Source organism: Mytilus trossulus, unplaced genomic scaffold, assembly GCF_036588685.1.
Source record: "Mytilus trossulus isolate FHL-02 unplaced genomic scaffold, PNRI_Mtr1.1.1.hap1 h1tg000122l__unscaffolded, whole genome shotgun sequence".
In the NCBI taxonomy this organism is placed as follows: domain Eukaryota; kingdom Metazoa; phylum Mollusca; class Bivalvia; order Mytilida; family Mytilidae; genus Mytilus; species Mytilus trossulus.
Window position 1 is genome coordinate 2404931 of NW_026963298.1, and position 21728 is coordinate 2426658.

The window sequence follows — 21728 nt, forward strand, 5'->3', positions numbered from 1 at the left end:
TCAGCTGAACGTTTTAATGTGGTACCTAACATTTCAGAGAGGTAAATCTGTAAAATCAGCTCAACGTTTTAATTACGTTGTTTTGTTAAAGAAATATTAAGCTTCTCAATGATATCATGCATTTGTGTGAGTTCGTGGTCTAGTGGTTAAGACCGATGGCCACAGTGCTGAAGGTCCCGAGTTCGATCCTTACTCGTGATGCTAAAAATGGCAGTACATCAGAAGGGTGATTATAACCCTCTCACACACATCTCTGGTATCAAGACAGGAGTTTAAACTAGCTTGGATATTTCGGGAGCCTCGGTATGTCAAAGTTGCTCCCAGCTTGACCTGGAGATTAGTTTTTGGTTCAATGTTGCCATTTCATACGTTCATTCATGCTGTTAAAATTGTTTCCTGGTCAGTTGTAGCTCAATACATGCATGGTGTGGCGAGCCTCATGTCAACTTTAATCCTCCTCTGATTATTATTATTTTGTTTAAGTAGACTGAAAAACATTTTATCCATGTTTATCTGAATTATTCCGTCAGGTATAAATACTGTTATGATTCTACTAGTGAAACCTGAAATTCAAGAAGAATTTAACCTTTTTGGACTAATAATATATATAGCAGAACTTATTATATTTCATTACATGTTTCATAAGCGGTAACAAAACGTCGCACTTTAACTTTTTATTTCGACTTTCCTTTTTATGAAGATATGCATGTGTGTATGTTAAACATTTGTTTGCATCTTATTGCTGAACATTACTTTTAATTACCTTGTCTTGTTTTACTATAAAGTTGTACTTCAAATATGTCGATGAACATTTTCTTTAAAAATGTTTCTATGAGAAAGATATATAGATAATGGAAGATGTGGTGTGAGTGCCAATGAGACAACTCTCCATCCAAATGAAAATTTTTAAAAAGTAAACCATTAGGTCAATGTACGGCATATCATACTGAGCCTTAGCTGACGCCGACAACAAGCTATAAAGGGCCCCAAAATTACTAGTGACAGAAAAACAGACGGTCTAATCTACATAAATATACCAATAAGAGCAGAACATTTGTAAAGATTGTAATATCTGAAGAGGTATACGGAAAAAACAACTTAAATACATCAGAACCTTTATAACATTACTGAATTAAAGAATATAATTGATTTGAACTTATTAATAAGTTGGGTTATTTGACATTTTGACATCTTGTGGCTTAATATAGATCAAACTTGAAAAAAATGTTGAAATGAAAATTAGAAAATATCAAAACTACATGATATTAAACCAAACTGCTGGGTACTTCCTTCAAATGACAATTATGTTGGGAAATGTTAATGCAATTTTGCGGCTGAATATGAATAAATTTGGGAAAACAATGTTTAAATGAAATAAAATTTTTTTAGACTACACGATAATCAACCAAAATGCTGAGTAATTCCTTTAACTAACATTTTTAAAGAAATCAAGTGGCTAATTTTGGAAAAAATGTTGAAATGAAAATTCAAAATTGTTTAACTATATGATAATTAAACAAATGCTAAATACTTCCTTCAAATGACAATTGTTTTTGAAATGTTAATGAAATCTTGTGGCTGAATATGAATAAATTGGAAATTTTTGTTGAAATGAAAAATGAAAAATGTTGAACTACATGATATTTACCAAAACGCAGAGTACTTCCATTAAAGGACTATTTTAAAGAAATCTAGCTTGTAGCTCAATTTGGAAAAAAATGTTAAAATGAAAAATCAAACAAAAATGTTTAACTACAAGATACTTAACCAAACGGCAATTTTACAGAAATATAGTGGCTAAATTTAGAAAAAAATGTTGAAATGAAAAATGAAAAATGTTTAACCACAGTATATTTAACCAAACTGCTGGGTACCTCTTTCAAAAGACAATTGTTTTGGAAAATTATAATGAAATTTACCGGCTTAAAATGAATTAAATTTGAAAAAAATAATGTTGAAATGAAAAATCAAAAATGTAAAACTACATGATATTTATCCAAACTGCTGGGTACCTCCTTAAAAGGACAATTGTTTATTTTTACCCGTCTGTTCAGACTTATCTAATTGTGTTGACACAACGTTTAGATGGCTCTTCACAGAGAATATAAAGTGGTACTCAAACTATCAAAATGTCTTAATGATAATACACCGAAGACAAAAACACAGACGACTTTCAACTCGTGCAGTTACAAAAAGAAAGCTTTGTCTTGAGTAGGATTGAGATGGGATAAAGTATGGCCTTTCACGTAATAGGTTGACTGACAAAAAACGGGGTCTTTATGTGAAATTGGCCTTTTGAGAACCGGGTTAACAATGGCGCTTTTACGAGTCTTTGTAACATAGATATAATCGGTATGACAGGAATTTGTATGAGAAAAAGATTCCATTAACAAAATTGAGTTCTGATTTTGAACAGGTGTTTTATGGTATTATCATATCATTGAAAGATATGATATATGATTAGGTATTCATTTCATCCGAATACCCCTCAAACTGTTTAATTTTAAGTTTAGTAAGTACCCAATATGCGACGCAATTAATTTATGGTTTATTATTCAGTTTTTATCTAAATGTACAGCTTTCATTCGACTATATATGCAGTTTCCGTTTGAACATTTTTTTGGGACCTTACTTATTTGGTATAAACAGGTTCTGCGTGACATAAATCTCGTGGGATTACGCAGCGTTAAAATGCCACCAATCAATCATTACTAGTACGGTATTTTTTTCTTTCTAAAATACGTGCATTACTTCATTTTTCAAGTTGCACATGTAAGGATCCTTCATAAGGTTTTTTCCAAGACACATTTGCATAGATGCTTTTTTGTCAGGGTCAGTCCAGTGTTTGAGAACTCAACACTCTCTCTTTTAAAATGACCAGTGCGTTAACTCATGCAACAAGCAGAATCATAATACACCATACAGAACATATCAGAAAACAAAACAGGTTTGGAGAGGATGATCGTATACCTGTATTATGGAGACCAAATAACAAATCTTGAATGTCATAGGACACATTTGTTTGTGTAATTAGCACAAATTTAAATTAAACTCTGTTTAATCATGGCCGTAGCGTTTAACTTCACTCCTAGTTTTGACATTGTTCGTAATCAAATATACAATAAAACATTTTTGACATCATTAATAATTTTATTGATTTTCTAACATTTTTGTTATGTAGTTTATTACCAAGATATTTTAAAGTTGAAAGTCAAGAGTCGGGTTAATAAACTCCATTATTTGGAATGTGAATGTTTGCTTTCTCACTTTGTTAAATTTCAATCAGGATAAGCGCCTCCTATGATAATTTACCGAATGTAACCGTAAAACCTCGTTAATGATCGCTAATCTCCGACACGAGTCGGAATACACGATTGATACTTAGCTGTTTTGTTTATTTTGGCTCATTATTCGGTTATAAATGATCGCTTTAATACGAGGGTAAACGAAATTATTTGTGTAAATTTACATAGGAATGTTGACAAATGATAAGGAGACAGTTATAAATTGTTTTGATCTTACAAATTAATTTGTCATCAGTTTTGTATACAAATCGTATGTTTGAACTATGAGTTTATAAAACAAACTCGTCTAAAACAAAACAAACTGCCTAACTTTCAGTCTTTAAGAAGGCAGGTTTTGATTGGAATTTTCAAAATTGTATAAATTGTAAAAAGTTAATTTACAAATTTATTTTATAAACAAATACACCTACTCCGCAGACTAATATCAGCAGACTAATAATAAACTTCTGGTATTAACTAAGCGATACGGAAAGACTTTTTGACACACATAACAAGCTGATTGGCAAACACGCACCGCTCGCAATTTGACCCTTTTTGAACCGTTACTGACGATAACTAGTCAAAATCTGATTTAGAAAATATTAAGAAAAAAAAAAAAGAAAAAATAATTCGTAAGCTAATAGCACATTGAAAAAGTGTAATAAGTTTCTAATATTATCACACTTACATGGTTAATTACCTGAAATAAAGACTTTAACCTATGATGCATAGACATACGGACGGCACCGAACAGACGGACGCATGATGTCATATACTAACCTATCGGGGTATAAACAAATAGCAAGTAGATTTATATTAAACCCCATTTTAATCTCTCCCAGCTGCTCGTGTGGGGTTAAATTAGCGATGCACATTAAATAAATAAAACATACTTTATCTTTCATCCGAACTACCAAATTATGCGAGCGTTGTATCATAAATATTAAATACTATTATTTTTACCCTACCGAGACTAGTCGACGGCTAAACTTTTGCTTGTATAATAGAAACCTGTCGAACACCGCCATGGCTTTACATTATACGGCTATTGATATCTAGTTTAAAAACTATTAAGTGACAAAAAGTAAACATCAGAGTCGGCGTCCTTGTCTAACCCCTGATTATCAGACTTTAAAATGAGGAGCTGAAAGGGGACTCAAAACGGTTATAACGGTTTTAAATTTGAAATAAAAAAAACGGTTGTACATTTTTGATTAGTATTTGAAATATCCCAGTTCAATTTGGGAAAAAACATGAATATGTATATTGATTAAACACATCATCTTATAAAAATACTATTTATCAAGTTATCACCTGTATTGTGGTTCTATGGACCACGTGTTTGTCTGAGAGAGACGAAAGACACAAAAGGGACGAGAGACACATGAGGGTCAGTCAAACGCATAGATTTAAAATAAACTAACAATGCCATGGCCAAAAATAAAAAGTCAAACAGACAAACAAAACTACAGCAGGCACAACATAGAAAACTAAAGACTAAGCAACACGAACCCCAACAAAAACTTGGCTGAGGCATAACAAACAGATATAAATTGGCTTGTTAAGCACCACAACTACCGCTGTGATATACACCAGTCCTCAGTCATTAGATATGTTTTGTCACGGATTTTTGTAAATAATCGGGATGCTGTTAATCTGTCTTCTTTAACATTAATACAACACATGAATTGTTTTACATTGTCATTTCGGGACCTTTTAAAGCCGAATATTCAGTATGGGATTTTCTCATTGTTGAAGGCCGTTCGGTGACCTATAGTTGTTAATTTCTGTATCATTTTGGTCTCTTGTGGAGAGATTTCTGATTGGCAATCATACCCCATCCACTTTTTTATATGAAACTCATCATTTAATACTAAATCCAGTTAAAATAATGGAATAATTTAAAACTAAATCCAGTTAAAACAATGGAAAACTATCAAATTATCAAAGTAAAATTAAAATAAATGTATCTTAAGATTACTAGTTATGAACTTCTGCTATGATAAGTGATAAAAACATTTGCGGTTTACCTTTAGGGTACCTCTGGGGTATTTTTTCCTATCTTAACATACAAAGCCATGTCAATACACTGATTAAGTGCTGTCGAACCATTTAAGAAGTTTTATTGAGGAGACATTATTACAACAAACTTTATATACTTTATTACTGTCTGTCGCTACAGACCTTACGAGTCTATTACCTAAATCAAACTTTCAATCCTAATCTTTTTAAAATTGATATTTTAGTTTTAACAAGAGAAACAACAATAAAAATGATAGACCACTTGTAGAAAAGATAAATAATGTATTGACACTACTGTTCTAATACTACAACACCATTTAAATCCTATGTTATAATGCAGTCTTTTTTTTACCCATTAATAAATTGTAAACCTCTCTCTGATATTGATCCTCATGGGGCGTGAGCAATCAAGAACAAAATGCCGCCCTCTTGACTCAGTTACAAGTGTGTTAAAGAGACACTGTTTATACAAATTAAATGATTATATTACTTTCCCTTGTCACTGATATTTTACAGTTAGTTTAATCGGGAGAAATAGTTATTCTAATCATTGAAGTATTATAATACCTAGATACTTCTTCCATCTTTTCAAATATTTTTTTATACTTGTCCTTTCAAAATTAAATAGTTGCGTCTTAATAGTTTTTTCTTAGTATAATTATTTAAAACTGAATTTTGAAGTATATACTTTGTATTTTCATTGAGTAGCCTGTAAATGATTGGTCTATGTTCTAAATTAGGAGGTAACAACCGACATGTAATAGACGGTAAGAAGCATTCCTTTCATTTGACAATCATCGTCATTACGTCATATCCGGTCCGACTTCCTGTATTTGAATAACTCCTGTCCAGTCACTCTGTTTAACCCTGCAATTAAAGAATTTAAAAGTATATACATGCACATAACTTGCAGGTACTTCTCTGCCCAATGATAAGAAAATTCCAAAGATAGCAAAGTGATTATGAATAATTGTAGATTCATAAATGACGGACTTGCACAGATGAAAATGGCGAACTCTGGTCTACGAAACAGTAGACAGATAGATATGTGAGGATAAGCATCAAGGACCCAACTAACATATTAAAAAAAAGCCTTAAAAATAAATAAATACCGTTAAAATAATAAGTGTTATAGATACAATAAAATTGAGAATGGAAATAGGGAATGTGCCAAAGAGACAACAACCCGACCATATGTGTAACAGACAACAGCAGAAGGTCACCAACATGTCTTCAATGCAGCAATAATTTATATCAGGAAAATAATATTGAAAATGAAAGAATGAATTCAAATCAAACACATAAATAATTGATACATTTACTTGGATAAAAAAAATATTTTACTAATAAGTGAATAATTCATAAGATTATTATCATTTCCATAAATACAATCTTCTGGAGAAAACCTCTGGTAGAGAGTACCGACCATTTATTGGTGGAGGGTTGTCTACCTGGCATTCCTTTCCTAGTATCTTCTTATTTTATAATCCTAATAGACCAATTAATAAAAGATGGACAGCGTTGACATTCAATAATTTTAAAGGTTGTCGATTTCCTGTTTGCTAAATTTTGTTTTATAAACAGTATTTATATACATGGAATACTAATTATTTATCTCTTTTTGAGAGGAGATAAAAATGTTGAAAACTTTAATTGATCAACAAATTGAGTACCGTGGTCCCGCCTCTTACCCCACCGATTGCTGCTATGACATGCGACCACCAAAGCTTTGATACAAGTGTGAGATAGCATTTCATTGTAATAAGTATAATCAGTTACTTAAATTACCACTCCGCGCTAACCATAACTATTGTTAACATGTCCCATTTGAAATATGAATTCATATATTCTCATCTTGCCGTATATATTTAGTTACGAATTTTAATGTGTACATTTTGTCTCGTTATTACCACTGAATACAACCGTTGTCTATGTTTTTAAATATGAATTAATATTCATATTTTATAAGGGTCTTGATTTACGATACCCTTATCTCCGAATTTTTAGAAAAATAACCTCAGCCTACCATTTTTAAATTTATGAGACGATTAAATAAATTTTATACGCTCATAAATATTTGGTAATTTTGGTCATAGACGCAGTTTAAGTGCTCATGATTGTGCATGAATTTTAGAACTTTAGTTTATCAAGATCTAAAACCCATTATATGGACTCAATTTATACGAAACTAAATTTTAGAATGTCTTCTTCAATCGTCGGTCTTAGTTTACACCGGTGATATTCATTGTACCGAGTATATTAAATCTCCGAATACACAAATATGATGTCCATATTTAATGTTTTTCCCCCATATTTTGCATACTGTAACAGACATTATCTTCTGCTTGATCTTAAATGGCGGCTTTTTTCTTCTTACATTCTAACTTTGTTTGTTAATATTATGTAAATATGTCTGGATACAATTTCGTATATGCATTAGACAAACATATTAGTTACCTCCGGGAACTACAGTTTAATTCGAAGGGTCTGTTTTTACCATTTATTTTTTCGTCTGACACAATAACGATTTAAATCAGAGTCTTGAATTTTTCCTCTTTATTTTTTTTCAATACTCTTATGCTTTTTTTTTCGTTGGAAATGTTTCTCATTTTACATGTCGGAGACTTAATTTTATCATACACTATGCATACACTCTTTGCTAAAGGTAGTTTAGAAACCTATTATTGCTAGTATACGTATCTACGCCATTGATACCATTAGGGACAGGAAGAACAATAAATTAAGCTAGAGAATAGAAACGTCTTTTGAATGAAGGATAACTGTGAAAAAGCCATTCTTTATCCCTGTCCTAATTGTATTTTTGTCTTATTTTATGATGTACTTTTATTCCATTCAACATTTGCTTATTTATCTGTTATTCGTTTTTAACTTTTCTGCCTTTATATTTCAGAACGGTGAAGTTCGTTGTGAAAGAGAAGTTTGTCAGAGTTTAGAAGGTTGTTACATGATATTGTTTGACAACCCGTGGCAGAAGAACGAGTGTTGTGAGGTGTGTAAACGCTGCCAGTACCAGGGCAAGGCTTTTGATAGTGGACAGTCGTGGGTAGAGGCAGATGACCCTTGTGTTACATTACACTGTAGGGTAAGTACAAAATACGAGGAGGTAATTCATGTACATTTTGATGGTTAGGAAGGGGGTAGGAAAATGAGCACCAAACGGAAATATTTAAACGGTACGTCTGAGCGGATCAAGGATGTTTGAAATAGCGGGGGTAGGGCCTTTATTCCAGAAAATTGAATATTTTAAAAGAATTTTTGTTGATATTTATGTTCAAAATGATATATTTTCAAATCAATATGGGGACCTACGCAGTATAACCTCTTCTAAACAAATCCGCTAATGCTAACGTTTTCTGAATTTAAACGAACAGATTTACAAATTCAAGCTATTTACTATTGTATTCTACTATAGAAAATCCCAGAGTTCTCATTCGTTATTTTTTTCGATCCCTTAAGGCAGTCAAAAGAGCATGAAACATGCATTGTGGAGCACTCTATTATCTTCAGTTTATCAGAGAATCTAATGTGTAATTTGTTTAGCCATTTGAAGGGTGGCAAACTAATGGTACATTGTGAGACCATGACTCAACCCCTTAAACACGAGGTGTACAACAAAAGCTTTTCATCAACCCCTTAAACGCGAGGTGTATAACAAAAGCATTTCAACCGGACATTTCACTTTCTTAATTAACCGTGTATAGGCCGATGGTCTGTGTTAAATATCTTCTTTTCAAGTTCATTATTGAAAAATTAAAGTTTGTGAAAATGACTTTCGCTATTAATTATCCTCTTTGACTTTTCAAGACACCCCCTGTCAATTTACCGGTTAGCGACACCAGTTTTCGATTGTTATAATTTTCGGCTTCTGGCTGTTTAAAGGCCTGTTTAAGCTTTTAAAGATTGAAAATTTGAAATTAAAGCTTAATTGTATTGTAAAGGTTTTTGTACCCTTGAACAAGAGGTGAGATAGCTAATTTTCTTTTTGCAAACATTTTTTTTGGACATTGAAATTCAATTTTAAGGTAGTTACTAAAAATTTCAATGGAAGAATGAGGACGCACACTTTTAAACTGTGTAAGAAAAGACTAAATTGTCTAATTAATTTAAAATCGAATGATATATAAGATGTCCTTTAATATTCTCAATTAATTTTTATAGAAAGATAAATTGGTTCTATTAGCTTAAAATATTATTCAACTAGTACTATAAAGAAAAGTTTCCTGTAGATCGTAGTGAATAAATTCCCATTTACCAAAAGGTCGTACAAAACTGAATTAACGGCAAAGGAAAATATGAAAATTCAAATTAAAGATAGTTAAACGATATACATGTACGTAAACCTGACCTCTAATTAGTTGCATAATAATAAATTACAAAACATGAGAAATTAGTAGTTAGAAATTTTACCAAATTCTTATATTTCAATTTCAAAATATCTTAATTTTTATATAGAATAATCACATAAGTTTCGTACATATAAATTTGAAACAATTAAAAAAACAGAAAAATAGAACAGAAATTCCTACTCTTATTATCATGATAATAGAGAAAATATTAACATGTGTACTGTAAAGGTTTTTGTACCCTTGAACAAGCGGTGAGATAGCTAATTTTCTTTTTGCTATGCACAATATGTAACCACAATTTTTAATTTTCAAAAATGTTTCTACAATTCCATGTCTGTATGATAATAAACAAAGAGACAGCGTAATTGAAGTGTAACAAAGACCATGCTTATTAAATTCCTTAAAGTACATATATACACCACAAATGTTATATAATAGGTATTTTTACAAATAAAGTTGTAAACAAATTTAAGATTAAATTTTGTATAAATTTCCCAAATGTCGGACAATTATTTGATTTTATCTGTTGTATTTCCCTCATAATCCCTTCCACGGATTATATGAAATCACCAAGTTACACAAAACATTATAGTCATGTTAAAACAACTTAGGCACGGAAATGCCTTACACCGTAAGGACTATGACAGTTGTTTTCCATTCGTCTGATGTGTTTGAGCTTTTGATTTTGCCATTTAATTAAATCCGCTTTGAATTTTGCTTCCATATTTTACTTTTGTTATTTCACTTTTCACTTTTAAGAAGTACTGTTATAAGTTTAAATGTGAAATTTATTTAATAAGTAAAATAAATGTTCGTGAAAAAAGTAATAATAAGTTGTAAATTATAAAGACACAGCTGTATAATTATATAAAAGTATTTTAGAAATTTAACAGTTGCACGAATGTACCATAGTTTACATAACACAATGATATGTCATTTGTCTTTCGAATCCAAAAGCTTTTAAAAACGGGGTGGTGTTCTCGAAGCTATCTTAGGATTAGGAAGTGTCCTAAGTCTATCTTATGACAAGTCTTTGTCCTAAGTCGTGTTCTCGAAGCTCTCTTAACTTATGATATATCTCATTTTTCGTCCTAACTTTAGGACACCCAACAAGGTGTCTTAAGAGCATCCTATCTTCATCCTAGTGTAATAAAGTTTGGATTTCGCTTTTTGCTCATTATTTTACGTGAAAATTAACATGAAATGAAACGCACCATCGGTTATTAACTCGTATATAAAGAAAAGGTGCATGATTTTAAACTTTGAACTTCGTGTTTCACGATACGATTATACTAAAAATTTAATTCTCTTTTCAAAACAAATTGTTTTCAAGTTTAAAAAACAATCTTTTTTTATTCAATTACATTGGGAATTATGCAATTTATTCTGTACATGTTATCATAAAATTCGTAAACAATTTTCTTAAATATTTTCGTCATTAATAAATGTTTTATTAACATATATCTTTAACGATTTAAAATTTCGACTAAGGATATGTTTAGGACGTCCTAACATAAGATTCGTCTGAGATAGCTTCGAGACACAACTTAAGAGTGTCCTAAGTTGATCTTAAGTCCGTCCTAAAATTGGTCTTATCTATGACTTAGGACGAATCTTAGGATACTTTCGAGAACACCACCCCAGCCATTTTCTACATTAGAAAATGCCTGTACCAAGTCAGGAATATGACAGTTGTTATCCATTCGTTTGATGTATGTGGACTTTTGATTTTGCCTTTTGATTTTTGATTTTCCTTTTTGATTTTTCCTCGGAAATAAGTATTTTTGTGTTTTTACTTTTAAGCATATGTACATGTGTTCATCAATCCGGCACATTGGTGTATTTATATGTTGTACAGTTAAAAATATCATTTGTATGCCATAATGGTTGTTATACTATCCTTTTCAAATAGGTATATTCGAAATAATTGTATTGAAAAACATTAACGTTTAGACTTTGAAATTGTTTGACATGAATTTTACATTTAATTTATCCTAGAGAAAAACATTCAACATAATTATAAATATTTTATTTTGTAGCTTTTGATTGTTAAATATTTTATATCAAGCCTACCAACCACTTTGTATAAATGATATGTTCTAAAATTAAAATCTGTACAAATAAAAATCTAAAACATTTATTAAAAATGTTTTTCAGTATCTTCAAATATAACTAAATCAAAATGTTTCTCAGTGCTAAACACTGCTGTTGTTTATCTCAGAATAACATGTATTTCTTCTTTTTCTATCTCCTAATAGGAATAGTTCCCTGTACATTTTATGTGCAAAAATTACAACAACAAAAATCTTGTGTAAGCATTCCTTTTATACTTCAAACCCAAATTATAATCAAACTTAGTGCGGGAATACTAACTGTTAAAATTGAAACCTTGCGATTAAAGTCTTCCTATTTAAAATAAAAGACTTAAATTTAATAAAAACAAAAAAGTTGAGGTCGTGAGGAATTTAAAATTTTGAGATGTTTATTTCTACTGATTAAGTCAAATTAATATCAATGATGATGTGTATGGAGTTAAAATAATAGAAAATTAAACAATTAAGGAGGGTAGAACTAGGTTGAGGGAAATAACTTTTAAAATCATCAGTACGTTTGTGTCAACCATTTTCTAAAATATATTCTAAGCTTCTAGGTTACATAGATTATTTCCAATCTGTTTCAGGTAAATGCTTAAAAACATTGATGATGACTTTTACAAACACATAACCGATTTAAGAGTTATCTCCCTGAACGAAGGTCTACCCCCTTAAGAAATAAAGAATATAGAAAAGTGTGCCATATTTAAAGAAAAGAATAAAATTAAATGTCAAAATATACAGAAAAAATAAAAATAATGGCATTACGAAGTAAAGAATGCAGAAATAAAAATGCAGACCTCCCTTCTAAACCCAGGACACTAAACTATGTTGGCCATATGCAGACCTCCCTACGTATATATATACTAAACCCAGCATCCTAAACTCTGCTGGGCATATGCAGACCTCCCTACTAATCCCAGCACCCTAAACTATGCTGGGCATATGTAGACCTCCATACTAAACCCAGCACTCTAAACTATGTTGGGCATATGCAGACCTTTCTACTTAACCCAGCACCCTAAACTATGTTGGGCATACGAACATGTGATCATTATGTTGTGTACTGTTTTGTTTGATTATCATAAATAAAGGCAACAGTAGTACTAGTATACCGCTGTTCAAAATTCAGAAATCGATTGAGAAAAAAAAAAATACGGGTTACAATCTAAAACAGAGGGAAACGGAACAAATATAAGAGGAGAACTACGACACAACAGAAACACAACATTAGAAATAAAACACATACAGATACGAACTATAATTCAACATTTGCCATTTTCTGACTTTTTACAGGACATTTTAAGTAAAAAATGGTAGGTTGAGTTTGGTTTTCCGGCAAGCCAGACTAAATATCACTTGAATATTGCATGTTCAGCAGTAGTGATGATTTATAATTTTCCAATTGTAGGCTGGAGTTATAACACGATCAGAAATGAAGTGCTACACCCCTTGTATGAATCCTGTTACCACGTCTGGGCTGTGCTGTGGCTCTTGTATAGGTGAGTATATTTGATGTATATAGTGTGATCACATCGAAGTCAGATGTTCACACATACTGAGAGAAAGCTCTTCACGTTAGACAATGTTTTCCATGACCTTATGAATGCAATATACTGATTGATCAACCTTTGAAAACGCAAATCAGTTTTTTAAGGAAATATATCAGGAGAAAGGTGTACTGAAAACTTGTTGAGCTCGTTGTACACTGATTTTAAAATGGAGAAAACCATTTTGACTCGAGTTTGACATACCCAAGTAAGTATAGGTATTTTATAGGATGCACGATGTGCCTTAGATAAACATTTGTATTACGTTCATATAAAGTACTTGGAATCAAAATTATCGTTTAAAAAGTGAATCCATTTAGTTTTGTCCAGGAAAGCATTATATTATTCAAAAGTTTCTAAGTTCTTGCACCCGCCTTAGTCCCCAGAATGTATTCTATTATTGAAAAGTTTCTAATGGATGCACCCGCCCTAGTCCCAGAATGCATTCTGTTATTTAAATGTTTCTAAATTCTTGCACCCGCCCTATTCCCCAGAATGCATTCTATTATTCAATAGTTTCTAATGGATGCACCCGCCCTAGTCCCCAGAAGGTATTCTATGATTGAAAAGTTTCTAATGGATGCACCCGCCCTATTCCCCAGAATGCATTCTATTATTGAAAAGTTTCTAATGGATGCACCCGCCCTAGTCCCCAGAACGCATTTTATTATTCAAAAGTTTCTAAATTCTTGCTCCCGCCCTAGTCCCAGAATGTATTCTATTATTTAAATGTTTCTAAATTCTTGCACCAGTCCTAGTCCCGGAATGCATTCTGTTATTTAAAAGTTTTTAAATTCTTGCATCTGCCCTCTGGGCGTACACAAAGAGATAAACTTGACTTAAACAAGTACTGCATAGAGTCTCTTGAGCAGTCATTAAAATTTGAAATAGGACAACAAAAGTTTTATTTTTTACATCCTAGAAAGACAAAACGATCAATTGAATAGTGTAAAAAATCATGCTGTACCTTCTGATTACCGTAATGTTCCCTGAACAAAATAAATTTCAAATAGAGAGAAAGAGAAAGAGTCTAGAAGTTGTATCTAGTAAATGAATCTTTGTTCTATACCCATTTGATTGATAACGGAAATAGTGGATATAATATGCAGTATGATCTTTCAACTGTTTTGATTCCAGCGCCCCTTCTATTTGTTTGATGCACCCAACTATAATCCTTGATATATATTAGGAGTTATTTCACGAGAGGCGCGACTTGTTTTGAATAATCATTTGTATTAAGTTCATATAAAGTACTTGAAATTAAAAATTTTCGTTGAATAAGTATATCCATTCAGTCAGACAGAAATGCATTATATTATTCAAAAGTTTCTTAATGTCTTGCTTCCGCCAGTATAAACACGAATTTCAAAATGGGAGAGATTCGAAATCAAATGCAGTTTAGTTTTCAAATGACTTAGATTCGCGCTCCACTGCTATGTTTTGTGAAACGCGAGTCTGGTATAACCAACTATCAGCAGAGGTATTTCATAAGATGCACAATGTGTTGTAGATAAACATTTGTATTACGATCATATAAAGTACTTGCAATTCAAATTATCGTTTAAAAAGTGAATCCATTTAGTTTTGTCCAGGAAAGCCTGCTGTTGTTCAAAAGTTTCTAAATGGCTTGCACCCGCCCTAGTCCCCAGAATGTATTCTGTTATTGAAAAGTTTCTAATGGATGCACCCGCCCTAGTCCCCAGAATTTATTCTATTATTTAAATGTTTCTAAATTCTTGAACCCGTCCTAGTCCCAGAATGCATTCTATTATTGAAAAGTTTCTAATGTCTTGCACCCGCCCTCTGGGTGTGCACGGAGAGATAAAATTGACTTAAACAAGTACTTCATAGAGTCTCTTGAGCAGTCATTAAAATTTACCGTCATCAAACAGACCACAAAAGGCATTTATCTTTATATTCAAACCATTCTAAATATTTACTTACTGGCAGATAACTGCTGTCTACTCAAATACAACCCGACAGGGGCGAGATTTAAACTTTAAGAATTAGATAATATGTGGATTTGAATAAATAAGAGAGAAACATAACGAGGGTATAGATGGGGTCCTTCACTTCTGTATTCTACAACTTTTAAAGACATTTATATCTAATTCTTTATTTTGTAATGCCCATAATTCTTTATTGTTTATTTTTCTCTTTTCTTTCTTTCTTTTTTTCCCTGCATGTTTTGAGCATTATTGGCTATTTCATAAACCCAATCATTCAGTTCTAAACTTAACGGATACTCTCAAAATTTGATTTTTTTTTTATAAACCAGACGCAATAGCGTCGTTTGTGTATTTGTGTCGTGGATTTAACAAACCACGTGTTTAAACATTTTTAAGTCTAAATAATGACTGAGTGTATACATTTTAAAGTATACATGTTAAAATGATTATCATACAAGTATCAATAACGTACTGTTTATATATGATGCCTTATTATAATTTTCTGTAGATAAAGCAAAAAATTCTTTTGAAATTCCACGTACATATTTATAAAAGGTTTGTTTACATTTTAAACTAGTTTGTTTGAAGAACAAATGGGACGTCATATATGGGACACGATTCGTCTAACTGGGTACAGTACGTATAAATGCAAACGAAAACGACTAATTAAACAAAGCATCTTGAAAGAAAAATAAATCTTTTACTTTTGAATTAATTTGAAAACTCTTAGTTAATAATCTCGTCCTAAGTGTAAGTCTCGCATCATGCTTTTAGTCCCATTTGGTAAGACTCAAATACTATTTTTTTCTTGTATTTTATGCTTTAAAACTATATTGAATGACAGACTAGATTATATTAGATAAAACATATAAGTAGGAAGTTACACACATGAAAGAATAGCTTTAATGTTCTATGAGAATGATAAACTGAATAAGAAATATATAAGTAAAAAATAGGGTTGATATCTCTCCAAAAGAGTGTCTAAAACTGTCCTCGTTATATAAACGTTTGTCATTTTGTAGTCCAAAGTAAAATTTAAACACCAAAACAAATTTGAAATGTGTTAAATGTAAAATACCTAGAAACAGTTATCAAAGGTACAAGGATTATAATTTAATACGCCAGACACACGTTTCGTCTGCATAAGACTCATTAGTGACGCTCAAATCAAAATATTTATAAAGACAAACAAGTACAAAGTTGAAGAGCATTGCGTATCAATTAAATGTGAAATACCTAGAAAGTGTGTTCAATAACAACATGAACAAACTGCAGGCCTGGATATCCAGTCTGTTTCATTAGGCGCGGATCTAGACACGTAAATATAGGGTCGTTCTTTTGGTGTAACCCAAAAATAAATGAGGGATCACATGATTCAGGCTAATATTCGTTCATTTTCAACCCTGTCCTACTTCCTCTGGATCTGCCAATAGTTTTATAGACATTTGGAAGATCTGCCAAAAGTTTTATGGACATTTGGTGGATCTGCCAATAGTTTTATGGACATTTGGTGGATCTGCCAATAGTTTTATGGACATTTGATGGATCTGCCAATAGTTTTATGGACATTTGGAAGATCTTCCAATAGTTTTATGGACATTTGGTGGATCTGCCAATAGTTTTATGGACATTTGGTGGATCTGCCAATTGTTTTATGGACATTTGGAAGATCTTCAAATAGTTTTATGGACATTTGGTGGATCTGCCAATAGTTTTATGGACATTTGGTGGATCTGCCAATAGTTTTATGGCATTTGGTTTCTTTGTTTAAAGAAGTGGAATTTGTTTAAAAGGATATAAATTAGAGTACTGAACAGTTTTTGGCACAACTTTTTGGAGTTTTGGATCATTAATGCTCTTTAACTTTGTCCTTGTTTGGCTTTATAAATATTTCGATATGAGCGTTATTGATGAGTCTTATGAAAACAAAACGCGCGTCTGGCGTAAAAATTATAATCCTGGTACCTTGTACCTTTTATAACTATCTAATGCCAATGATTATTGTTCAGGATGTCGTTTTGCTGTGATATAATAATACGGCCTTTGGATCTATACGACTGAGTAAACTATCAAAATGTACTCTTAAAAAAAAAGAATCATCAATGTACCAGGCTTAACATTTTAAATGCTACACGATTTCTTCTACGATAGACAAATAGTTTACGCTCAAATCACTCGAAAGTTTTGAAAGCCCCAAACATATAACCACATACAGTGCAATCATTTTCTTTTTTCATAATCACATTGAACTTCTTTAGCCATTCCACGAGGTTTGGAATTAATCTACCGTAATCAAAATGTAAATACTACATGAGGAAACATACAAAAACAACAAAATCAACTTGACTGAAATAATTTCAAAAACATGTTGGTTTTTGTCTATCCTGTTAAAAGTTGATTTGACAGCACGTTCAATCTGTATAACTTGGTTAATCATTTTCTTTTTGTAAAGTCAGCGACATATAGTGGATTTTTTTTTATTCCGGGAGTTAGTTGTGCTTCTGTATGGAATAGTTATTTACTAGTAATCAGTAGTTCTGAAGGGAATATATATTATTTGAAGCGTATTATTTGACCAGCAATCCGTACCTGCACTGAAGTTTGATATTCAAGGCGTATCATGGGAAGCGGAGTACTGTATGTTTCTTCACTTGCCTTGTATCAGTATAGTTAAAATCGATTCGAGCGCAACCAATGTTTGCTTTACTATCACGGATTGTTGACTGTTTATCTCTCAGGATGGGTTATATCCGTAGCTTTCGTATGAAATACTTTTCAAATGATCACAAGTACTGAGCATTAGAAACTGAACTTGTGTTCCACGAATTGTAAACACATTTTTTTAAAAATAATTATGTTCAATAAAAAAACAAAAGGTTATTGATACTTTAATTTTATGATATCATTTTAATATGTTTACTTTAAATTGTACAGAGTAAGCCGTTATTTAAACTTTAAAAAATTCAAACTTTAATCACACACACACACACACGCACAAGCGGCGCGGTTATTGCATCTCGAAAACATATACTTTGACATGAGTATGTCAACTAATGAATTTCATTCTATTAAATTCTTATTTTGTGCAAACACTTTGTATGACATTTATATCGTTAGTTTAAAAGTTGCAAGTGAATAAAGAAAGATAACTCTAGCACAAATATAAGTATGATAATCCTTGTCAAACAGCATTTTGGATATAACATAATATTCAATTTTAGTAGGTATCTTACAGGTAAACTTTTGCTGGAAGTCGTTGGTTTTATGGTTAATTGTTTGATAGCCTATATGACGCAATTTACCGATCTACAAACTGACGTGTCACTGTAATGCAACCTATCTATTAACCTTGATGTTTTCATTTCATACAAATATAATGTACAACATGATATTTTAATTTACGATTTGATAATATTATATGGACAGACAGTTTGAACATTTGTCAAAATGTCTGTCCATATAATATTTTCGTAAATTGAAATATCATTGTTTTATTCACTCATCGTTGACAATGTAATGGAATTTGATGCGACTGTCATACAAGTGAGAGGTTTAGCTAGCTATAAAACCAGGTTCAATCAAACATTTTCTACATTAGAAAATGCCTGTACCAAGTCAGGAATATGACAGTTGTTATCCATTTGTATGATGTGTTTGGACTTTTGATTTTGCCTTTTGATTTTTGATTTTCCTTTTTGAATTTTCCTCGGAGTTCAGTATTTTTGTGTTTTTACTTTTTATGTTTGCATTTTTATTTCAGGATGTAAATACCAAGGGAAGCAACTCAGTGATGGCGAGTCTTTCACGTTAAAATCAGACCCATGTACAAAGTGCTTATGTCAGGTATGAAATAAGTAAAATCAATGTTATGGTGATATTGATTTGTGTTTGCGGATACCCGAAAGCAGAAGAAAATAATTAAATACTCATATGAAATGGAGTATCTAAATTCAAGATCACAATAAACAATTTTCATTAGCACAAACACATTTACATTAAATGGTTATGGCATACAAAATTAATACAATAAACTTACAATAGTTAAATTGATTATTATTATATTAAAGTGACAGTGGTATTCACAGCGAAGAACACAAATTCTATAAATATAGTCACAGGACAATTTCCGATTGAAACAAATGAGTATGCGAAAAACGATTTCAATGGTTTAAATTTGAAGGGTAGGGTAAGCAAATCCTGCTTCATATGTGGAACGACCCAGCATGTGTTAAACGTTCAGTTGGAGAAAAATATAAATACACTATACAGTTTAAATTTGACATTGTCATGAAAAGTAATGTTTCATGTCTTTCCTGTTTTACAGAGAGGAAGCATAGTTTGTCAAAAGCAAGCTTGTCCCGTTTTAAACTGTCCAGCTAATGTTATATATACTCCAAACGGATCATGTTGTGCTGAGTGTTCAGGTATGTATTCAGGTGGTACCTAACACTACAGGGAGATAACTCTGTAAAATCAGCTAAACGTTTAAATTACGTTGTGTTGTTAATGGAATATTTAGCTTCTCAATGATCAAAATTAGTGTTTGTCAATTTACTATATAACCAGTGTAATTTTTCTGACAAAACGGTTGGTTCAAAATTTTTGAAATTTTTATATTTTTGTTATAGGGTAAAAGTAAATACTTGAGCAAAATTTTATGAAAATTAAACGAGCCAAATTGATTTTAGTATAAGTGTTGGGTACCACCTTAAGGTTTTGAAAAATCATAATTTCAGTTATAAACGTATTCGGGACTGAGTTTGACACATCTCAATGTTCGAATACAATATCGAATGGATTTATAAAGAGCAATTAACATTGTCCAGCGTCTTTTGATCAATTTGCTATAGTTAAGTAATGGTTTGTTTTCCAACTGTTTTGATTTGAGAGCAAATAATGCGACATGTAGCGACAATACCCACGTCTTGCATACTAAAATATATCTTTGGTAAACCATATACATCAATAAATCTTGATAAAGACATTTAAAACATATTTGGAAAAACAAATTTAGAACAATGTTAGAATATGCTAATAGTTACTTTATTAACGAGGATAAACAAAGTGAGCTCCCTCAATCTCACACCTCCCCCTCCCCCCCCCCCCCCCAAAAAAAAACCCCAAAACCACCGACAAAAACAAGACATTACTAGAAAATACAAAAAAAACCATTAAAAACCATAAAAACCAAACATGATCATCAGTTTATACTGACTATATATTGTTTCAGGAGAAAGAAGAATATTCAATTTACCTGGTGGGCGGTGCTTCTTTCAAAACAAAATTTACAAAACAGGACAATTATTTATGCCAGGGAACTGCACAAAATGTACATGTATGGTGAGACTATAGTAATTATTCATTCATATACTTTATGCTAATTGTTTTTAGTATTTTGATATAAAGATGGAATCATTTCATTATTCAATAATTTGTCTTTATTCTGTTTACTTTTGATTTTTTAACAAGGTTGATATATGTTTATGGGTCGTTACGGTATGATACGGATTTTGCCATGTTTTATTCTCTATGTATCATATTTTTTAGCTGTCAGGTATTTAAAGTATCTCTATAAACTCTTTTCATCAAACAATGTTTTTCTTGCTTAATTTTGTATTCGTGTTGATATATATATATATTAAGGTATACATTTTTAAAGATTGTATGGATGAATATTTGGAATGGAATAAAATCAAACCAACACAATATGTCCATAAATGCACATATACAAGTAACACCTAGCTTAATGGGAGGTATTTTCAAATTATAACGTAATTTCGACTTTAAAAATCATTCAATTATACTAATGGATTTGTAATCATGGTAATAAACAAGTTTGTAAAGAATTTAAATAATGGTATACAAAAATTTAAAAGCTAAAAGAAGTATGTGTCTATCAGAGCTTAATTATATCTGATGTGTAAAGAAAAAGGGGAAAACAAAATAAGCCAGGTTCAAATATTTCTTTACATGTTTAGTGTCCCAAATCATTGTCATGTTTGTACATGCAAGTCATCTATTAATTGTTTGTGCAATGTTAATTGTTATATTTGTATTGAATCCTATTTATAAATAAAAACATTTAAGTTATGAATTTGTAGTACATCCAGCTTATTACTTATACTTCAATATATTTTAATATTTCCTTTGTTTACAGGAAGGTACTGCAATATGTGATAGAGAATCTTGCCCACCTTTAACCTGTTCTCTAGATAGAGCATTCCAACCAAAAGATTCATGTTGTAAAGTGTGTCCTAGTAAAGATCCGTGTGAATACAAGGGTACATATAAACAGGTTTGTCTTTCTTAATTATTCTTAGTTTCGAATTCATCTATAAAACAAGGTTTAGCCCGCCCCTTTCTACATAGGAAAATATCCGTGTCAAGTCAGGAATATGACAGTTGTTATTCATTCTTTTTGTGAGCAAAAATGTAAAATACAAAAGTTTGCACAGGGGATATA

The 21728-nt window shown here is 31.4% G+C and overlaps 1 protein-coding gene across 1 annotated transcript in view; it reads left to right on the forward strand.

Annotated features, from left to right (window-relative positions):
* Positions 1–21728, forward strand: part of LOC134700111 (BMP-binding endothelial regulator protein-like) — a 48696-nt gene that overhangs the window by 18991 nt on the left and 7977 nt on the right. The window contains exons 3-8 of the mRNA XM_063561484.1: positions 8218–8409; positions 13178–13268; positions 19026–19108; positions 19590–19689; positions 20496–20605; positions 21423–21560. Coding sequence (XP_063417554.1) covers positions 8218–8409; positions 13178–13268; positions 19026–19108; positions 19590–19689; positions 20496–20605; positions 21423–21560 — 714 coding nt within the window. The remainder of the gene's footprint in view (positions 1–8217; positions 8410–13177; positions 13269–19025; positions 19109–19589; positions 19690–20495; positions 20606–21422; positions 21561–21728) is intronic.